Raw genomic sequence first — 18629 nt, 5'->3', positions numbered from 1 at the left:
CTTAAAACAGCCACAAGTAGAGGAGGGGTGGTCTTGTTCATTCGTGTGCCCAGGCTTCTACTTTTTTTTTTTTTTTTTTGAGGTAGGGTCTCACTCTGGTCCAGGCTGACCTGGAATTAACCATGTAGTCTCAGGGTGGCCTCAAACTCATGGTGATCCTCCTATCTCTGCCTCCTGAGTGCTGGGATTAAAGGCATGCGCCACCACGCCCTGCTGTGGCTTCTACTCTTAAACCAGACCCGCACTTTGCCTTTTGATTGCTTATGCTTTTAATGAGGATCCCTTAGTGTATGGGCCTGATCAATAGTGCCTTCAAGGGCAGCAAGCACAATCATCTGGACCCCTTTGGTTCCTCTCTTTTTCTGTTCTCATTGTCCTCTCCCCAGGTCTTTCTTGTTGATCACTAAAAAGTTATATCCAGTAATTGAGTCTGAAGGATCAAAGGTCCCATCTGTAATTTCTGAAGCTTTCTACAAATGTCAGGGGCTGACTTCCAAGTACAATGTTGACCCAAAAAAGTTTGTCCTTCTTAATGATGAAGGGTTATGGATGCGCAATTTTATGTTTATTTTTACTTATTTATTTGAGAGTGACAGACAGACAAAGAGAGAAAGAGGCAGAGAGAGAGAGAGAGAGAGAGAGAGAGAGAGAGAGAGAGAGAGAGAGAGAATGGGTATGCCAGGGCCTCCAGCCACTACAAACGAACTCCAGATGCGTGCACCCCTTGTGCATCTGGCAAGCATGATGACCTGAGTGTGATCTCCAGTTACCACTTATAAAGTCAGATATGAATGCACATGCCTATGACCCAGGCACTGCAAAGGGAAGAGATAACAAGATCACTAGAGTTCACTGGCCACATGAGTCTAACCAAAAACAATAAAAATAAAAAATAAAAAAGTCAAGCATCAGGTTGAGTGCAAGTTTTCATCTCAAGGAAATAAGACAGAATAGTGATATGAAGGAGGACACCTGACATCCTCCTCAGGCCTCCACACACATGTGCATGGGGTATGCACATCTATACACACAGGTGCATGCATCACAAAAACACCAAAAATGATAACTTAATGTAATTAGCTACCTCCTTATATGTTTATTTAGGTCACACAAAGTACTTATAAATAAACTCTTCCCTAAAACTCTGTCCTGCCAGACTTTAGTAGTTGGCTAACCAAAGCACTATGTTAGCGAAGTCATTAAAATATGTTTAAGCAAGTCATTTTTAATCAAATTCAGAAACTGTGAAATGCATACATACATACACATAGAAAACAACAGAAGGAAGGCAAAAAAGAACATAAAACGCATCATATAGTAAACCATTTAAAATTACAAAAGTATGTATGCACAGATTATATTAAGAGAATATATTGTCAAGCTGTACAGAAACCTGAGGTAGCAAGGGAAATTATTTTAAGAGCTGTCTGATAATTCTGAATATCACCAGTTCTAAGACTTGGCTGCCTGGAGAGTGCTGATCACAAGGGTAGTTCATTTATGATCCATAATGCTTAGGTAGGTGAGTGACTGGTACGCTGGGTTCATGGTATCACCTCTCTAAAAGAGGAAATTTTAGTGGATTGATTCTTTGTGATACTAATGCTATATAAACTTTAAAATCAAGTCTTTTGTAAAAGAAAGGACTACCTTATTCTAATCCCCTCAGGTAACAATTACTGGTTGTTTTCATTTTACACACATGACTCAAGCTTACAAAACCCTCTGTTATCAGACTCTTCCTTACCTATTGATGGCATGTCATAAAATATGAAGTTCATACCTCCCTCAGAAATTTTGATGTTTCAGTTGCCTGACATGTATTTCCATCAGACCTTCCCATGATAGGCTCCATTCACATCAAATGTTGGCTCTCCTTTTAGATATTTGCTATATTACATCAAGGTTTCTTTTTTTTCTTTAATGTATTTTATTTTTCCTAAATTAATTTACAAAATTTATATATTAATTTAATTGTTTTTATTTGCTTATTAGTTTATCCCATCACCAGAAGATGCACTGTTTGAGAGCAGGAACTCTGACTCACTACTTAGTCCTCAGTTGAATTATAAAGGAAGTAAATGGCAATCATTTGGTATGGTTTACCAAACTGAAGTACTTGGTTATACTGAGATTATTTGAGTGAAACATATACTTGCCTACAAGTCCTTAACAAATTCCATCCAGGCCCCTTTGAATACTCTTTTCACTGGGCCTCACACTTGACCTATAAAGAGTTGAACAAATATTAACATAGTTTTTAACAGTTTAAAGTCACATTCCTAAGATGACCCTAGTCTCCTTTAACATATTGCTTGGGAAAATTTGAAGCCACCACAAGAATTTACTGTTTATTTTAGCCACCATATAAAGAAAGAGTTGCTGTCTCCAAGTCTGTGTAGAAGAGTAAGAACCTAACTTGGATAAATTCCAATTAAAAAATCCTGATGAGTTTCACATGAAGCAGTCTTTATCTCCGCTCTCGCACAGCTTTTTGTTTTGTAAGATTTCACTTCTATGATTCTGTGCTCCCACTCACTTCCTTCTTCCTTTATATTCTCTTTTAAGTAACTAGTCAGGGCTGGGAGTGTACCTTACTATCAGAAGGTTTGCCTAGGATGCATAAGGTTCTTTGTTCTATTCCCAGTACCACAAATATTAACAAAAATATCCAATGGGCCCTTTATGAGTTGAATTCAGTTCATCTGTGCTCAGCAACAATCAAGGCTATTGTCAGGTTAAACAACCATGAGAAGCTGTAGCTCTCCAAGTTCTGCTAGTCCTACAGTAAAGATATGCAAATCATCAGGGAGACTTTCTTCTTTGTATCTTTTGTAGTTACCTTCATGTATCTGGGGAAAACATTGGAGCAAAAACAGCTCATGGGAGGAAAGGGTTTATTTTGTCTTATAGTCCCAAGAGGAAGTTTGAACGTGGCAGTGAAAGGATGGTAGAGCACATGTAGAACCCACAGACGTGGACTCACATCTTGCATAGAAAGTGGACAATAGCAGCAGGACAGTGAGCCCAACTCTAGCAAGGAGGAGCTGATTATGATATCCTTAAGCCTTCCCTAAACATCACATCTCCTCCAGCAGGCTTCACCTTTCAAATTGCCACCAGCTGGAGATCAAACATTCATTACACATGAGTCTATGGAGGAAATCTGATTCAAACTATCACATTCTTCCCCTAGCCCCATAGAGTCACAACTATTTCATAATGCAAAATGCATTCAGTCCAACTTAGAAGTCTCAATAGTTTTTACTAATCCCAACACCATTTGTAAGCCCAAAGTCTTATCTGAGACCCAAGACAGCCTCTTAACTGTGAGACTGTAAAATGAAAGCACAAGTTAAATACACATGACAGCACAGAGTAAACTTTCTCTATGAAAGAAAGATGGCATAGCTAGAACCAATCTATGGTCTAAAACTACAGGGTTCAAACATCAAATCCTACAGTTCCATAGCCAGCATCTGGAACCTGTGATAAAATGCCCTAGAGGGTTTTTAATTCCACCTCTCTAGCTATGCTGCATGATTTGTTGACAAATCCACCCAAACCAGAGCAAACAACTTTCTTGTGTGAATGTGCCATAATCCTCACATCTCCAAAATCCTGGGGTATCTACTGCAACCCCTGGTTCATACTTATGGCTCCAAGCCATGATCCCCATGTGGCCTCTATGTATGGATAATCCAGGGGAGAATAAACTCCACTTTGAGGAGCAGGATACTCCTTTAGCATTCTTCCTTCAGGCCTCCTCTTTTCAAAAGGCCAGAATTCCTCCTACAATTACAATGCAGAACAGCTGGTCCAATCCTCAATGGTGATAATCTCTCCAAAAAATGCAACTGATCCTGGCTGCAGTCTCCAGCCGAAAATTTTCATTTCTTTCTGTGCCATATCCTTTTTATGCTTTCCCTGCCAAACACACCAGTCCATTACTTTTAAATATAACTTGGCTTAAATTCTTATGACACTGGAAGTTTACAGCCAGACTCTCAGACCAACTGCCTCTAACCCAGTATCAACAAAGTTATTTTCCCCTCATAGGCCAAGACTCCACAGTACACAGTTCTTTCTACATTTTGGTCTTTCAACTCTCATGAGTCTATTAAGCTCTGCTTATATGAGTGCAAGGCTTCTCTAGATCAAGTTTTAAATTCCTGCCATATTCCTCCTGCAAATAAGTACCAAGACTAGAAACCACATAGTCAGGCTTATTGTAGCAATGATCCAACACATTGATACTAATATTACATCATAGTTACCTCTTCATTGGTGGGACAAAACACCAGATCAAAAGTAGCCGATGGAAGAAAATGGTTTATTTTGACTTACTGTCTTGAGGGGATATTTTAGAATGGCAGGGAAAATCAAAGCCACAGCACATGGAAAAAAGCAGTAAGAATTAATTAAACTCTGACAAGGATGAGCTAGCTATCATACCCCTAAACTTGCCCCTAGCAGTATATCTCATCCAGCAAGATTGTACATGTCAATAGCTGGGGACCAAGCATTCAGAACATATGACTCTATGGGAGACATCTAATTCAAAAACCATCACAGCATCTAAGAGATTGAAAATGTTTACAATTTTTTAGAAGGACAAAAATCAATGGGAGGATCTTACAATAAACTGGTTTACAGACATTATGCAATGCTATATTTTGTGTTACGTGTAGATTCCTTAGAAAATGAACTTGACAATTTAGATATAATTCGTGCATTTGTGGAAACAAATGTTTTGAAAATATCTGTGAGCTTTATTTAATATCAAACATAGTTCAGGTTCAAGATATTCTTGCAAAAATAGCCATAGGGGAATAGTATTGGATAACAGCATGAATGAGATTGTTACACAAACTAATGTACAGAATAAATTGAAGAAATCTGAAGTTGGCTGTATAGAAGTTCCAGCCTGGGTTTTACCTAATGCAAAGGATATACCATTTCCCAAGATCCCAAGAAATATTTGTTTTGGTGACATCAGTATAAAATAACAAACTCAGGCAGTAGAGATGGTTTAGCACTTAAGACTCTTGCCTGCAAAGGCAAAGGACTCAGTTCTAATTCCCCAGTACTCACACAAAGCCAGATGCACCAGATGGTACATGCATCTGGAGTTTATTTGCAGCGACTAGAGGCCCTAGCATGCCCATTCTCATACTCTCTCTCTCTCTTTCCACGTCCTTTCTTCTTTCTCATTCTCTCATAAATAAATAAATAATTTAAAATAACAAACCTGCCCCTTTTAAAATAAAATATTAAGAGGAGCACTCCCAAGTAAGAGGAAAAGTCATCTAAGTAAGCAGTTTATACCTAAAATAGAGAAGAATAGTCTAAACTTTTTCTCTTACATAAAAGTTAACATATTGTGTACAAATTGTATAAAATCAATATGGAAGTTCAATGCTGCTTTTCCTGCTCAATAATTTTAAAGAAATTGACTAGATTCAACGTGATTTTTTTCTCTTTCCTAAACTGCATTCCTATGCCAATGTAAAGACAAGCCTCAATGTATTACCTATTAGAGTATTTTGAAAAAGTGAACAATTGCTCTAAGTGCAACCCAAAATGTTGGTGATTTGTATGGATCACAATTACAACATTCTTTCTAAAAACTTTTTATTGACAATTGTCATACATGTAACTAATGTAGGTTGATCATTATCCTCCTATTACATTTTTGTCTCCATATACCAGTTTCCCTGGACCCCTTCTTTCCAACTTATCCCTGTTCTGTTTTGAAGTCTCTTTTCCTTCCTCCATCATCTGGGACAACATGTTTATGGGACTAACATTGTGCAGGTAATGACAGCCACTTTGAGATCATGAATAAAACAGTCACTTTGTGTCTAGAAGACAATGTTCCAAAACACTCCTCCTCATCATCTGACTTTTACCTTCTTTCCAATGCTTGTGCAAAGTTTTCTGAGTTTCACTGGGTAGTTCAGAGATGTCTCATTTAGTGCTGAATGCTCAACTATCACTTCTTCTCAGAACTTTAATGAGTTTGGAGTCTCCCAGCAGTCACTGTCATATATAAAAAGAAGCTTCTCTCACCAAAAGTAAAAAAAAAAGCAAAAATCTATAGGCATGAACATAAGTATTTTGAGGGCAACTTGATAAGCACAACATATCCCTTCAGATAAACAACAGTAGTATTACTGCAGTCATGTTTGCATTGCTGGTAGAAATCATCCAACCAAGAGCAGCTTGTGAGAAAAAGAGGTTGATTTTGGCTTACAGGCTTGATGAGAAGCTCCACAATGGCAGGGGGAAATGATGGCATGAGCAGAGGGTGGACATCACCTCCTGGCCAACATCAGGTAGACAATAGCAACAGGAAAGTGTGCCAAACACTGGCAAGGTGAAACTGGCTATAACACCCATAAGCCCACCCCAACAATACACTGCCTCCAGGAGACGTTAATTTCCAAATCTCCATCAGCTGGGAACCTAGCATTTAGAACACCTAGGTTTATGGGGGACACATGAATCAAACCACCACATTCTGCCCCTAACCCCACAAACTGATAACCATACATGATGGAAAATACAATGAATTCAGTCCAATTCTAAAAGTCTTCATAGTTTTTACCAATCCCAATGATGTTCAAACATTTCCATAGTCTGAAATATTTTTAACTGAGTCATAATACCCCCAAATCCCTTCTAAAACCCATAATGTCATAGAATACATATTCACACTGCAAAGGATGGGCATAACAAAGAAATATTCAACCAATGCAAGATTGAAAACAGCCAGGGCAAACTTCAAACTCTGTAGCACTAAGGCAAACTTCAAACTCTGTAGCTTTAAGTCCAACAACTGTAGTCAGTGAATAATCTCCAAGTCCAATAATTCTAACCAGCAACAAGTCTCTGGAGTTCCAATTCCTCCCCTCCAGCTAGGCTACTCACAGTCCTGGGAAACTTCATCCAGGGCCGGCAGCTCTCCTTGGCAACTATCTCATTGTCCCAGCACCTCCACTGGGTCTCCACTGCAAACCACTGTCCATCTTCATGGCTCCATGAGGTCTCCATGCAGGCAATCCTTAGCAGACCTGCTTCACACTTCCAATGGCCATTTCCAGGACACAAGACCATGTTGCAAATTCAATGACCCGCTCTTTCCTGCATTTCTTGTACTCTATAATACCAAGTAGGGTGCCAATTTGTTAATCCAAGGAGGAACAAAACAGACTTTGAAGAACAGGACACTCCTTCAGCATTCAGGCCCCTTCATAAGTGTCTACATTCTTTCTTTTGCCCCAATCTCAAAGGTTGTAATTTGTCATACAATTGCAGAAGTTTCAGTCCAAAGATTTCATTTCTATGCCATATCCCTCTGCTCACACCAGTCCAATTCTACGCAATGCAACCCCGCACAAATTCTCAGGATATGGACATAACAGAAGCTTCTCACACAATTTGCTTATATCCCAATCCAGGTAAAGCTCTTTCTCGCCCACATAGGCCAAACCTCACAGTCCTTAGTTTTTACTGCATTCAGGTTGTTCAAGTCTGATCAGAATAGTCCATCATGCTGTACTTACAGCACTGTAAGGTATCTCTTAGGCCAAGATATCAAATCCTTACACATTCCTCTGGAAAATTAGCTCCAAAAGGCCAAAGCCATACAGCCAGGTGTCTAGCAGCAATCCCACCCCTCTGGTACCAACTTTACAGCTGTAGTCATGTTTGCATTGCTGGGAGACAACACCCAACCAAGAGCAGCTTGCAGGGAAAAAAGAGGTTTATTTTGGCTTACAGACTCCAGGAGAAGCTGCATGATGGCAGGGGAAAACAATGGCATGAGAGAGGGTGGGCATCACTCCCTGGCCAACAACAGGTGAACAACAGCAAGAGGAGAGTGTGCCAAATACTAGCAAGGGGAAACTGGCTATATTACCCATAAGCCCTCCCCTAATAATATACTGCCTCCAGAAGGCATTAATTTCCAAATTTCCATCAGCTGGGAACCTAGCATTCACAACACGTATGTTTATGCATGACACCTGCCTGAATCAAACCACCACAAATATTGTTTAGGGCTATGACCTTTCATGCCATAAGCTTTTGAGTAGTTTTTTCAGTAATGTATTCCCTCCTGTGGATCTGGCCTTAAATCCAATCAGAAAGCAGCTGGTTATCCCCACCACAGTACCAGTTCATTTGGGGTTTAGTATTCTATTTATTTCCTCCCAACTTCCCCTTGCCCCAAACCCTTCCATCCCTATTGTCTGGACCTCAAGTTACCTGTCAGTCCATATTGGACACTATTGGACCATTGGGAACATCTTTCTTATGTGGCCAGTGGTATAGTTTACAGGGCTTACTGCTGGTTAAGACTGTTAATGACTTTTCTCCCCCAGAAGCCCACATAGAACTTTCTAGCCCTGGGAGCAGCAGGAAGATTTCTAGTTCAGTGCCAGCTTGATTTCCCAGTGTCACAACTGAAACAAATATCTTCAAAAATAAGGTCTTATTGTCTATCTGTGATGGATAACGAAGACAGTGGACAACAGCCTGTATTTTTAGTGGGGGGAGCACAAGGACCTCCCTGGCCAAAACTCATGGGGAGGTTTCCCATCCCTGGCACAGGGATTTTCTTGTAACTGTCTAGAGCTTCTGAGAACAGAAATCTCCACTTGAAGTATACTTATGTTCAAACTCTCTCATTTTTAAAATCATGCTTTAATTAGCTAACAAAAAAGTAGAATTCTATAAAGCTTACTCATATCATCTCAATTTTGGTTAACCCTCCTCCACCTCCTGCTGTCTTCCATACATTTCCAATGATCTCCACATACATCTTTCCAACTATTCTTCTACTTACATATCTATTATTCTCTTTTAAGTCCTTCCCCTCTCTCTCCCTGGTGGCTCCTTTCTAGATTCCTGGTCTCCCCTATTGACTCTTACTTCAATTTTTATACAAATCTGAAAATTCAATACTGAGATCTGTGTATAAGAGAGAAAATGGGCATTTATCTTTGTGAATTTGGGTTACTTCATTCAATATATTTTCCAGATCCATCTATTTTCCTATGAATTTTATAATTTCATTTTTCTTTACAGCGGAATACAATTCATCAATTGTTGAACACCTTAGCTAATGTCAATTTCCTAGTTATGGTGAATAAAGCAGCAATGAGCATAGTTGAGTGAATGCCTCTATTGTAAAATGTAGAATCTGTAGGGTATATGCTCAGGAGTAGTGTAGCTGGGTGATATTATGTATTTATTTTTAATTTTGTGAGAAATCTTCATACTGATTTCAGGGTTGTACCCCTTTACACTCTTACTAACAGTATAAATAAGTTCCATTTACCCCATACCCTCAGCAGCATTTTTTGTGATTTCATATTTTGATGATAGCCATTTTGACTGCAGTAAGGTGGAACCTCAAAGTGGTTTTAACTTGGATTTTCCTGGCAGATAAATAATATTGAACATAAAAATATTATACAGTTGCATTTCTTCTTTTGAGAATTCTCTATCCAGTTCCATGGCCTGTTTATTATTATTATTATTATTGTGAATCTACTTTGTATGAATACATCATGAGTTAGTACCATCATTTCCCTCTTCCCTGCCTCCATTCTGATGATGACCTTCCTTAGTGGGGTTGCTGGTATTCCCCATGATGTTGTGGGTTATTTGTTGTGAGAGCAACAGTCAGTCATTGGGGAAGATGGCAATGCCTCTGGATATACCATCCTAACCTGTGGCTCTTACAATCTTTCCACCTCCTCTTCTGCAAATTTTCCTGGTGGGTGTGTTCTATGAAAAATTCTCAGAAGCTTCTGGATTTCTTCTTTGGTCTGTGTTAAGTATTCTAAGTGTGTTTTCATGACCCTGGGCGGGTTGTCAGGTTCAGCATGGAAGCAGCACTCATGCTCATCTTACCAATTCCTCTGTGGTTTCACCTGTTCCTTGGCTGAAGTGAGAGGGGTGGTTTATCTCCTCTAGTCTCACTACCTTCTGAAAAAGAAAAATAGATTCTCCATTGGAGAATGAAATCAGCATAGGTTAAATGGGATAAGCTTTGCTAATTTATGGGAAATTTAATGGATGTAGGTCCTCTATTGGTCAAAGACTAATGGAGCTTGTTGGAGACTATAATCTTGTTCTCCATATGATTCTCCACTGAGTGGATCTCTTAGCCAGTCAGAAAGCCATTGTTTATCCACCAAGGCTGTGTGCCACCACTGCACTGATGTGGACAACTTGTCAGCCTGCTTTCTTCTGAGTAGTTTAGACCCCTGTTTGCTAACAACTTTATTTGATACTTTCCCCTAGTAGCTCATGTAGCACTTTCCAGCACTAAACAGGCAAACTTTTGGGGACTGGCTTCCTCCCAGATTCCATCCAGGTCTTTTGGTGTTTTGTGTCAGCAGCATATGGTATCTCCAGCAATAGGGTCTTAACCTTTTACCTCAGGTGGGTAATAAAGTGCTTTGACAGAAGCCTGCCTTGTTTGGGACACTTTGTAGATCTCTCCAATTAACAGCTCAATGTGAGTAGCAACTGATTTCTGGTAGTAGGAGTTACAGGCCAGAGCCAAATGTACTAAGATTAGGCTTCATCCCACCTTCTCCAGGGCCCTTCTTTGCAGACAATTCCCCCATAATCCTGTTGAGGCTTAAATCTCTTAGTCTACCTTCAAGGAGAAAGGTTTCCATGGTACCAGTTCATTTGGGGTTTAGTATTCTATTTATTTCCTCCCAACTTCCCCTTGCCCCAAACCCTTCCATCCCTATTGTCTGGACCTCAAGTTACCTGTCAGGTATGGCAGCAACTCAAGCTGTTCCAGGTTAGGAATACAGATGAGTGAGAACATCCAGTGTTTCTCTTTCTGCAATTGTGTAAGTTCAAGTAGTATGAGCTATTCTGACTCCGTCAATTTTCCTACAAATTTCATTATATCAGTTTTATCTTACAGCTAAGTAAAATTCCATTTTGTAAATGTAGCACATCTTCATTATCTATTAGTTCAGTTATTGGCTCCTGAGTTGATTCCAGTTCTTAATTTTAAACTTGCTTGAGTTTGTCCAACTTTAAATCTTAAATTTCTAAGTTCTATATCTTTAACTAAGCACATCAATCCATTACAAAGTTAACCTTAATCAAACTCTCTGGGCATGAGCAGCAGAATGCAGCCAGCCCTTATGCCAGTAGCCCAGTTCCAGTAAAGTCTATTGTAGTCTTTCCTTCCCCTTAGGACATTCATAAGAAAAGCCTCCAAATACAATTTTCTCTACACTTAGCATTTTCAAATTCTCACAAGAATAGGCCATAAAAAACTTGGCTTACCTCTCTGAAAGGCATCTTCATTTGTGAATACCAAGTCCATGCCCATTCCTCCAAAACAAAAGTTCCAAGAAACCAAAATCCACATGGTCAGATTCATCTCACAGCAACACTTTACTCCTGGTAACAATTCTGTCACAGTCACCGTCACATTGCTGTGATGATCCTACAAACCATGCCCAAGTCATGAGAGGAATGGATTTATTGAAGCTTTTAAACCCAGGGAAAGTTCCATAATAATGGAAAAAGCTGGTCTCCTTTTACAATGAAATACTACCACCATCACCATAAGTAAGCACACTCTAGGAACGCTACGTAAGGCTCAAACACTCTGAAATTCCAGACCTGCCCCCATACCTTAGGGTTGGACGCTAGGATCCACCCACAGTGACACTAAGTTACAAGCTTGGATAAAACTCCTGAATCTAGGGCTAGAGAGATGGCTTAGTGGTTAAGGCGCTTGCCTGCAAAGCGTAAGAATGCAAGTTTGAATCTCCAGATCCCATGTAGCCATATGCACAGTGATGCAAGTGTGCAATGTTGCACATGCACACAAGGGGGTGCACATGTCTGGAGTTCATTCACAGTGGCTGAAAGGCCCTGGTGCACTCATTCTCTCTCTCTTCTCTCTGCCTCTCTCTCTCTCTCTCAAAAATAAAATGATAATAATAATTTAAAAAACTCCTGAATCTATTGGGGGATATCCATTCAAACTAGCACTCCATTCCTTAACATGACACAATCTCTGATCCAGCCACCAGACTGTCATATATTCAATGCTAGTATACCTCTCCATGCCTTTCCTCCAGCTGTTTCCTGCTTAGGCTAAAAACCTTCACTACTCTATGACTTTCTAGGTATCTTCCGTCTATTGTTTTATCCTTTCAAGTTGTCTATGCTGACATCCCCTAATAAGGACAAATCACTACCTCCTTTGGGTTACCAGTGCTATATTTCTATCTCTTTTAAAGCATATATTATAAGTTGTGTATACATTTAGATAATAGATTTTTTGCCAACCTCTATCATATTTTTAGTTATAAATCCTCACTGTATCTCCAATGCCTTTTCTAATTATTTGTGTGTGTATATGTGTATGTGTGTGCATGTGCCTATGTGTTTGTGGGTGTGAGTTTGGGCACCCACATGTGAAGGTCAGAGGACAACTTTTGGGTCCAGCCTTGCTGGTCCACCTCATTGGAGGCAGGGATTCTATCAATCTAGCTCTACTGATGTTTTTGCTGGGCTCCCTTAGAGCTTCTGGTAAATTCTTTTGTCCCCACCTCTCACCTGCTATCTGAGCAAACCATGGTTTCTGGCTTTTCATATGGCATCTAAGGATCACAATCAGCTGTCCACCCTCAAGTGGTGAGTGCTTTATCCACTGAAGCATCTCCCCAGCACCCTGTTTTTTTTTTTTTTTCCAGTAATTCTTTACTTATCCAGAATTCTGTCTTCCAGGAAATTTTAGTATTTTAAAGCCTCTTTAAAATTGGATGTAAGGGAAAAAAATCCTGGTACACTCCTACTTGATTCATACTCAGACTCTGACAAAGAGGGCTTGAGTGGAAAACAGAACAAAGGTTCAGATGGTTTATAGACATACATGGCAAAAACGGACTTCTTCGTCGGGCATGGTGGTGCACACCTTTAATCCCAGCACTTGGGAGGCAGAGGTAGGAGGATTGCCATGAGTTCAAGGCCACCCTGAGATGACAGAGTGAATTCCAGGTCAGCCCAGACCAGAGTGAGACCCTACCTCAAAAAAACAAAAACAAAAAACTGGACTTCTTTCAAGGAATAACTATTTAGGAGACACCTGAGTATTTACCATGTACAGTTCTTATGTTAAAATAATTAGGTGCATCTATGTTAATTCTCAAACTTGGACTTTGAAGAATGTTTATTACTATCCACATATTGCAAGTCAGAGACACAGAGAAACACGCAGACAGAAAGAAAGTATGGGTGTGACAGGAATTCTTGCCACTGCAAACAAACTGTGATTTGGCTTTAATAGGGCACTAAGGGTATTGTTTTCTCTGTATGTATAGGCATAGATGGTCCTCTTTCACCTGCAACTGATCTTCTAAGCCAAAAATAGCTGATGTAAAATTGTCCACAGAATTATTTTCAGAAACATTATTTGAGGCATGAAATTTACACATACTTTACTTCTAACCTGGAGTGTTCATATATGTATGAATATATATGTATGTACAAATATTTGTGTATATATATATATGTACATATATATACATACATATATGTATGGTGTTCTAAAAAGCTTGGAAATTATTTTTTAAAAATTTTATTCATTTATTTGGGAGAGAGAGAGTATGGATACACCAGGGCCTTTTGTCAACACAAACAAACTACAGACACATGTGCCACTTTGTGTATCTGGCTTTACGGGGAATCAAACCCAGGCCACCAAGCCTTGCAAGTTAAGTGTCCTCAACCACCAAGCCATGTAGCCAGCCTAGAAATTATTTTTATCTATATCCTTTTATTTATTTATTTATTTATTTTTGGTTTTCCAAAGTAGGGCCTTGCTCTAGCTCAGGCTGATCTAGAATTCACTATGTAGTCTCAGGTGGCCTTGAATTTATGGCAATGCTCCTATCTCTGCCTCCAAAGTGCTGGGATTAAAGGCGTGTGCCACCACACCTGGCATGTATATCTTTTTTTGTTTTCTTATAAATACTTTGTTCTAATAGACTATCAAAAAATATCCTACTTCCAAGGTCTTTGACATGGGAAAAATGAGAAAATGGAGAAGTCTCACACCCTCCCAGCAACCAGCTATGACACAGAACAAGCACTAAGCATTTCTGTCACTGACTTAGAAGGTAATAGGATGTGTAGTCAGACTGCAGTGCTGCCCTGCAACTCTTACCTGAGTTTCTTTGATAACTTTTAATAATAATTTGTGAAAGGTGGAAGAATAAGAATAAGAATAAAGGCCTAGAACCTCCTGTTTTATATTGCCATTTTGTAAGTGGTATACAGTGTTAAAAGTTTTATAGACATTTTCATTTATCACTCATAACAGCATTATAACTTGAGCTAAGTGGAATTATGAACTCATTGTTTTCTATTGTCAATATTTTCCATATAAGCATGCATTATTTACCTAGTCAGAGAAATAATACACATATGAATACAAAAATCCCCTTCTCTTTACAAAATTGGAGCTACAACTTTGCTGCAATATGTTGTTTTCCAAACATTGATCTTGCAAGCTAAAGAGATGGATCAGTGGTAAAAGATGCTTGCTTGCAAAGCAAACTGCATGGTTTGATTCTCCAGTGCCCATGTAAAACCAGATTCATAAACTAGCACATGAAGTTGGAGTTCCTTTGCAACAGCAAGAGACCCTGACATGCTAATCCTTACTCTCTCTGTCTTACCTCTGTCTGTCAAATAAATAAATATATAAAAATAAACATTGTTCTTTCCAGGACTAGTGGCACACACCTTTAATCCCAACACTTGGGAGGTATAGATGGATCGCCGTGAGTTTAAACCCACCCTGAGTGTACATAGTGAGTTCCAGCTCAGCCTGGACTAGATTGAAACCCTACCTCAAAAAAACAAAAATAAATTAAAAAATAAATATTGTTGTTATCTCATTTGCAGATTGAAGACCATTATGCCATTAAATATTTCTTAAAAATTCAATCAATCTATATGTGGAGGCAAAACAGTTTATTATTTATTATTGTATCATAGATAACACCTTAGATGAATGTTGAGATTTTAACAGAATATTTCTTAAAAGTATGGGACATTAAAAGTCATGTTTCATGAACCCAACATGGCTCAGGGAAATTCATGGAAGAAGGGTTGGAAAGACTGTTAGAGTTACATGTTGGGACATTATGAATAGAGACATTGCATCTTACCTATAACTGATGGCTAACCCCACAATGCACGACCCACATTCCCCAATGCGGAGGGTCCCTGTGGAGGGGGGAGGACAGGGAGAAGGCTAACAATGGGACTAACATGACTGTATACACACTGTGTACATAACATAAAAAAGCTATTTTTCAGAGTATTTAATAACCATGGAAAATACTAACAAATGTGAAAGCAAGCTACAAAAGTATAAAATATGCTCTCAGATTGGTTATGATATGGAATAGATACATGAGCAAGGGAGAAATCAACACAGTTAACACTTCAGTGTCTGTCTAGATAGTAAGATTAAAGTTAAATTCATACTCTATTTCACCAAATTTTAGAAAAACACAACGCCAGTGTGTTTCCTTTATATTTTTTAAAAACATCATTAGCAAATAATTACCAGGAATGATCAGGTAGAAAAATATAGTTTGAATCAACATGGTGGACTGGGCCAGCCTTTCCTCTCCCCACCCTTGCCCCTCAGGTCTCAAATTCTTAAATTATAAATAAAAATTGTACACTTGTACATACAATCTCTTCTCTCCTTCCTCTCTCTCTCTTTCTCTCTGTTTTCCTCTCCTCTCTTCTTCTCTCCTCCACTTCTCCTTTCCTCTCTCCTTTCTCAATGCTTGTGAGGAATTCCTGGAAGATAGATAGAAAGCAGATGGAGCCTCTGTGGAGTCTGCAGTTGGGCAGCAGACAGGCCAAGTGGGAGGAGGGGAGCCGGCCTGCACGGCTCGGGTTTGAGGGAAACAGTCGAGGGGCGCAAGACTAAATAAAGGAGAGCGCCAGTGTCGGTGTGGCTGCCAGCCGAGCGGAAGGCGAGACGGAAGGGGGCGGGGCCGAGGTGCGGGCGGGCTCAGAGGAGGAGGGTTCCCGGAGCAGCAAAAACCGCGGTTCCACAGATTGGCCAAGCTGACTATCGTTGCAAAGGCCAGGCCACGCAGACTACTCCGAGACGTGCCGCTGCCTGGACCTTGGCTGCTGCCACCAAACCTCTCGTCCGTTGTCCACCTTTCCCGTCGTCTCCTTCTCGGTTGCCGTTCCATACCCAACCTCAGCAGCATCGCAACAGCTAAGTGGAGGATTCCGGGACTTGGGGTTGGGAGTCTGGGAAGGCGCCAGGCGGGGACAGAACACGCGAGCCCGCCATCTCTCTCTAGCCATCACTGCTGCAGTCACCCCTCCCAAACCGAGAAGAAAGCAGTACCAAGAGAGACATTCGCTGTCCTAGTGCCCAGTCAGCGCGTTTCTGCCAAGCTCTGGTGAGAGTCCTGCGCTTGGAGAAGGGAGGGCGGACCTAGTCTCTCAGATCGCGAAAAAAATTTTCATATTGGATACTGTTGACTTTTTGTCAGGTTACCAAACAAGCGGCAGCTTTGGATCAGCCCTGAACCATGTCTCCTCCAGCTGTGCCTCCGACGGGAGTCGATGGGGTGTCCGCATACCTGATGAAGAAAAGACACACTCACAGGAAGCAGCGGCGCAAGCCCACTTTTCTCACTCGTCGGAACATCGTAGGCTGCCGCATTCAACACGGCTGGAAAGAGGGCAACGAACCCGTGGAGCAGTGGAAGGGCACCGTGCTCGAGCAGGTTTCTGTGAAGCCCACTCTTTACATCATCAAATATGATGGCAAAGACAGTGTCTATGGACTGGAGCTGCACCGAGATAAGAGAGTTTTAGCGCTGGAAATTCTTCCGGAGAGAGTGCCTTCTCCTCGCATTGATTCGCGCCTGGCAGATTCCCTAATTGGGAAGGCAGTGGGGCATGTGTTTGAAGGTGAGCACGGTAAGAAAGATGAATGGAAGGGGATGGTGCTGGCGCGAGCCCCCGTAATGGATACTTGGTTTTACATCACCTATGAGAAAGATCCGGTCCTCTATATGTACACCCTGCTGGATGACTACAAAGATGGTGACCTGCGCATTATTCCAGATTCCACCTACTATTTTCCTACAGCAGAACAGGAACCTGGAGAGGTGGTTGACAGCCTTGTGGGCAAGCAGGTGGAACATGCCAAAGATGATGGATCCAAGAGAACTGGCATTTTCATCCATCAAGTCGTGGCTAAGCCTTCTGTCTACTTCATTAAGTTTGACGATGATATTCACATTTATGTCTATGGTTTGGTGAAAACGCCGTAAGTTTATTGTGTTCTTTGAAAAAGTTGTGAAACTGTTAGATGTGAAATAGTTTGTGTTCTCGTAATTGTGAATTTTGAGAACAGTGTTGAGGTCAGAAATTCAAGGCAGTGGGTCAATCTTATTGTGCCTCCAAATCTTATACTGATTATTTTCCAGTTTTGCTCCAAGTGTACTTTGGTACTTTTGGTATTTACTTGTGTAATTGAAATTTTCAATTGAATGCCAAGAGAAAATTAAAAATGTTTGGAGTCAGTGAAACAATACAAAAGTAGGTAAGTCACACAGCATGTCCTCTCACATTTTGTTTTACCTTCCCCCGTTCTTCTTTCCAGGTAACAAGTTTGAGAACGTGACGTGTATCCTTCCATGTTTTCCCCATCCTCATAGAGTTTGTTGTTTATTTGTAAAATTGACAAGAAAAATGACATCTCTTCTGATCAACAGCACAATTTATCTCTGTCTCTCATGCTAACACTTCTTCTAACAAACAGTATACACAGTACTATAGATGTACCAAAAATGTGCAAACATTAACCATTTATTTCCTCCCCCATCATAACGCTGCTGCAATATACTCATATGCTCTTATTTCTATAGATGGGACAGAAATATTGAATTGTTGCTATCCAAAATGAAAATGTTCATTTCTAGCATCCTCTGCAGTGTTGGTCTTTGATGATTGAAAATCTGAAAAGTGAAAAATTACATGGTTTTTACCTGAATTCAATGAGATTATTTTCCTGTTTATATCTCTTTTGTAATTAGCTAATTCCTATACTTTGTTCATTTATCTATTGAATTGTTTATCTTTTCCTTATACATTTGTAGGAATGTTTACCATAAAGTGCATTTAATCATAGCTCATGTTAATGATTTATTTTCATTATATCATTAATCTTGACTTTATTGATATCTTTCACTTTATAATTTTAAAAAGTTTAAGTAGACCATGATTGCTCTTACAAATTTTTTATTTTTTAGTCTTTTGCAGATGTATATCCCACCCCAAGTAAGAAAAATATTCATCTTTATTTTTTAATATTATTATTTTAAAGTTTAAATGCTCAATATATCTGAAATTCATTTTTGTACATGCTTATTAAAGATACAGATCAACTATATATTTTTCACATTGCATATTCAGCTTACAAATTGCTTTAAAAATCATTCATTTTTAAATTTATGAGTCAAAATCAAAGCATTTTATACATAATGGCTGACCATATGTTTTAAGGCTGGTAT

At 39.7% G+C, this 18629-nt stretch overlaps 1 protein-coding gene and 1 pseudogene across 1 annotated transcript; both read left to right on the top strand.

The window, feature by feature from the left end:
* The first annotated feature begins 2618 nt into the window (after nt 1-2618).
* LOC101606683 lies at nt 2619-5009 on the top strand (annotated as a pseudogene).
* Nucleotides 5010-16107: 11098 nt separating this feature from the next.
* On the top strand, nt 16108-18141 carry Spin4 (spindlin family member 4). The gene is made up of 3 exons (XM_004661021.2): nt 16108-16505; nt 16599-17383; nt 17720-18141. Exons 2-3 carry the CDS (start codon nt 16638-16640, stop codon nt 17721-17723), a joined length of 750 nt encoding a protein of 249 aa, XP_004661078.1. The 5' UTR covers nt 16108-16505; nt 16599-16637; the 3' UTR covers nt 17724-18141.
* The last annotated feature ends 488 nt before the right edge of the window (nt 18142-18629 follow it).

Source organism: Jaculus jaculus, chromosome X (assembly GCF_020740685.1).
Source record: "Jaculus jaculus isolate mJacJac1 chromosome X, mJacJac1.mat.Y.cur, whole genome shotgun sequence".
NCBI lineage: Eukaryota > Metazoa > Chordata > Mammalia > Rodentia > Dipodidae > Jaculus > Jaculus jaculus.
The sequence above is the reverse complement of the archived record's forward strand: the minus strand, read 5'-3'. Positions and strand labels throughout refer to the sequence as shown.

Excerpts from the sequence above, each read along its gene's own strand:
- Spin4 (XM_004661021.2), top strand. The coding sequence starts at position 16,638 with ATGTCTCCTCCAGCTGTGCCTCCGACGGGAGTCGATGGGGTGTCCGCA.